At 37.6% G+C, this 3,417-nt stretch overlaps 1 protein-coding gene across 1 annotated transcript; it reads right to left on the bottom strand.

The window, feature by feature from the left end:
- Window positions 1-1,132: 1,132 nt before the first annotated feature.
- On the bottom strand, window positions 1,133-2,103 carry LOC116894278 (vomeronasal type-1 receptor 4-like). Its single transcript, XM_032895990.1, has one exon. It carries the CDS (start codon window positions 2,042-2,044, stop codon window positions 1,133-1,135), a length of 912 nt encoding a protein of 303 aa, XP_032751881.1. The 5' UTR covers window positions 2,045-2,103.
- Window positions 2,104-3,417: the final 1,314 nt, after the last annotated feature.

The raw sequence follows: 3,417 nt of genomic DNA, 5'->3' as shown, positions 1-3,417 counted from the left end.
ATAAGTAATTTTAAAAATAGTTTTGTGTATATTTTTCAATGGGATGACATTTCCCATGGTAGAAAAGAAAAGGAAATGCCTGATCCAATAAAGAACGTTACTGAAATCTTGTGGCTGTCAGGGATTTTCTGCAATGTCTGGAAAACATCAACTTGAGTTCTGGTTTAAGAATTCTGAAAACTACCCTAGTGCTATTTTTCTTTGGGGGGGGGCAGTACTTAACTGTTTTTTGTTCAAAACAGTTTTGAAGTTTGTGCCACCCCAGGAGTAGACGTTCATTGTTCAGGCACAGGTGTAGGATCTTTATCAAACACTGTGGAGTGCCCTGGACAGCAAGTGTCAGTTGTCTTTTTTATGTATCAGAATCCAAAGTGACAGTGTAAATCAAAAGCAAAAGAAGAAAGGATGGAATGCTAGCCCTCATAGTGAGGAGGCTTAGGACATTTGGGCTGTTGCCATTTGCCAGACATGCCCTCAATCTTCCCGGCTCAAAGCAGAGGTCCCGTAGAATCCACATTGTACTCATAGAATCCAAATTGTACACATAGAATCCATTATTTGGCCATGCTCTGCTTCTGTCCTCAGGGTACTCAGACACCATTGTACATTGGGCTGGCTAGGAAGAAAAGAACCTTATCCAGGTGGGAAGCATAGGAAGATCTCAGCTAGTGTGATCTGGGCAGGAAGAGCCTTCTCCTCTGGATATAGTTTTCAGTGTGACAGCCCTTTTTACTGGGAGTGAAAAAAGGCTACATAAACCTAGAAGTTTCAAGAAGGGTTTGGGATGAGTGAAAGAATATGCAATTTTGGTCTAGAAAATATAAACTCTCAAATGTGACCACTGTTATCAGGATGGTGTGAGCTGCTCTGGTTTCAGCATAAGTGGCAGAGACTGTGACACTGGCAATGCTTCCTTTCCATGAAGCAGAATTTCATGTGCTAGATGTATATGGGCTTTTAGGAGACAGAAAGTTTAACCTGAAACCTGGCATTGAGGCTAAATATCTACCTCAAATATGGCAGAGGAGGGAACTATACAGTCTATGTGTGCCAGGTAGTACTGACCCAAATCAAGAGAAGAATTCTTCAGATCTCAGGATAAGATTATGGATCACTCTTGCTCTAGCCTGGCTCATCTAGTCACATGGTTTAGTGGTTGCACAGTGAAGAAAAGAGAACAATGATTTTTAGGACCTCTAAATATCAATATTAAGGGATAAATGGTAGGGAAGCTTATAGCTAAAACTTCTTTGACATGCCCTAACCAGAGACAAGTGTTCACAAAAGAAACGCGAAAGAAGGTACAAATGCAGTCTAGAAAATAAAAGCTTACAAATGTGACCACCACCATGAGGATGGTATGGGATGCTCTGATCTCAGCATATCCTCTGTGGTCCTGAATAGGTGTGTGAATGTGCTGCAGTCTCAGGTGGTGTTTTCTCAGGAGAAGTACCAAGGAGACACTGGTCCAGAGCATGATACTGATGAAGATGATGTCGTGAGCAAACCGCAAGAAGTTCATGCCTACACTGAAATCAGAGATGGAGCAGACCCACTTAACTTTAACATCAATGCCATTGTTTGGTTTTTGTGGACCACTGATTTTCATTGGAATGTAAGCATTATTTAAGATGCTGAACAACCAACAACTATAACAAGAATAGCTAACAACCTTGGTTGCTCTTCCTCTAAGCAAGACCCTACCCCAGTTACCAGAAACAAGAGTGACAAACTGATAAGTACTCAGGGCACAGGTGAAGCACATATTAGTACTTCGAGCCACCAAGTACAGGAAGTACCCACGTTTACAACTGAGGTCAGTTAGGGTCCTTTTTAAAAACCCAACTGTCATGTTGTTTGTAAGGAATAAGAGGAGGATAATGAAGACATTTGCTATGGCCAAGTTTGTTTGAATGATTTGAATGGGCCTCATCTGAGAGTCAGTCACAATTGGAGAGAAATTATGGATAAACAGAAGGATATTGGCCACTGTCCCTGGCCCAACCTGACAAAGAACAAGGATCTGAAGAGCCACTTCCTCCATAGTTTTCAGGGCTTTATTCTGTTCAACATAGAGATGGCTTTATTGGACAATAGAAAAATGATCAGTGTGGATTGTACTGTCTTTAAGAATTTTCCCAATTGTTTAATTTGTATTTTCTTTTCCCAGGAAGTGTGACAGTACTTTATCACAATACAGGAGCTTTGTCTGGAAACCCTGAATGGACATTGATCCAGAATACTAACTTTACACTTAACTGAACTTTCCCTTCCCTCATTTTGGAACTGTGTGAGTGATGCAGCTTTATCTTTGCAGGTCAACAGCATGACACACATTATAACACATTATGGGCTCTGCATATTTATACATAAGCATTAATAAAAATAGTGCATATTTTGCTTCTTTATAATTCAACATCTTTTCTCATTTTATAACAATTTCTTAAAAATACAAATTCATTGTTGGAGGGATGGTTATGGATCCACACAGTTTTGTGGCACTCCATTCATATATTTGGATATTAGTCTTATATCCAAGCAAAAGAGCCATGTACACAAAATAAAATAAGTGTATCTTTACAAAATGTAATTTGACTTGGAGAATTGGCTCCATAGTTAAGAGCACTGGTTGATGTTCCAGAGGTCCCCAATTCAACTTTCTTACCCACATTACAGCTCACACTGGTCTGTAACTCCAAATCTACTATATTCATAACCATAAATGCAGGGAAATCCCTAATGCACAAAAATAAAAGTAAATAAATATTTAAAATTATAACACAAATTTAAAATTTATACTTAATAAAAGAATATGATTTAAGTATGTCCACAAAATATTTCAGATAGTTTTGATATTTTTACAGTACTCATCATAGTTATAGAATACAAAATACTTAGTAAAAAGTTACCCATGATCTCTTCACATGGAAGAAACTCTGTTACACATATGCACATCAGCTATGTTGACAAAAATATCTAAGGGACCCAAGCAAATCATTGATTCATAACTTTCTGAACTTTATTCACTCTTTTAAATAATCAGGTACTTCAAATATCTGTTATCCATCTCCAAATTTGGGTCCTATGATATAATTTTAATACTTTACCCATTAAAGTCTGTGCAAACACACATTATCTGAAAGTTTTTGAAAGTTGTCTTAGTCTGCAACATACTTGGTTTATTTTCTTTTCCATAGGAACAATAAGCTTTCACCCAACAGCTAAAATTCTGTCTCCTCACATATAGTCTTCACATTAAAGAAAGCTGTCAAATGAGTTCTAAACCACGAAATCCACAGTTCTTAGACCAATCAAATCATGGACATAATGATGTAAACCATGGAGACAAAACTGAAACTATTCTAGTTGTAAATGTTCTTTTCTGATGGAATATTGGATGGTAGAAAAAGATAATTT

This window comes from Rattus rattus, chromosome 2 (genome assembly GCF_011064425.1).
Source record: "Rattus rattus isolate New Zealand chromosome 2, Rrattus_CSIRO_v1, whole genome shotgun sequence".
NCBI classification, from domain to species: Eukaryota; Metazoa; Chordata; class Mammalia; order Rodentia; family Muridae; genus Rattus; species Rattus rattus.
Note: the sequence above shows the minus strand (reverse complement) of the source record. Positions and strands in the feature narration are given on the sequence as shown.

Bases quoted from the DNA above. Each gene is read 5' to 3' on its own strand.
- LOC116894278 (XM_032895990.1), bottom strand. From the start codon at position 2,044: ATGGAGGAAGTGGCTCTTCAGATCCTTGTTCTTTGTCAGGTTGGGCCA.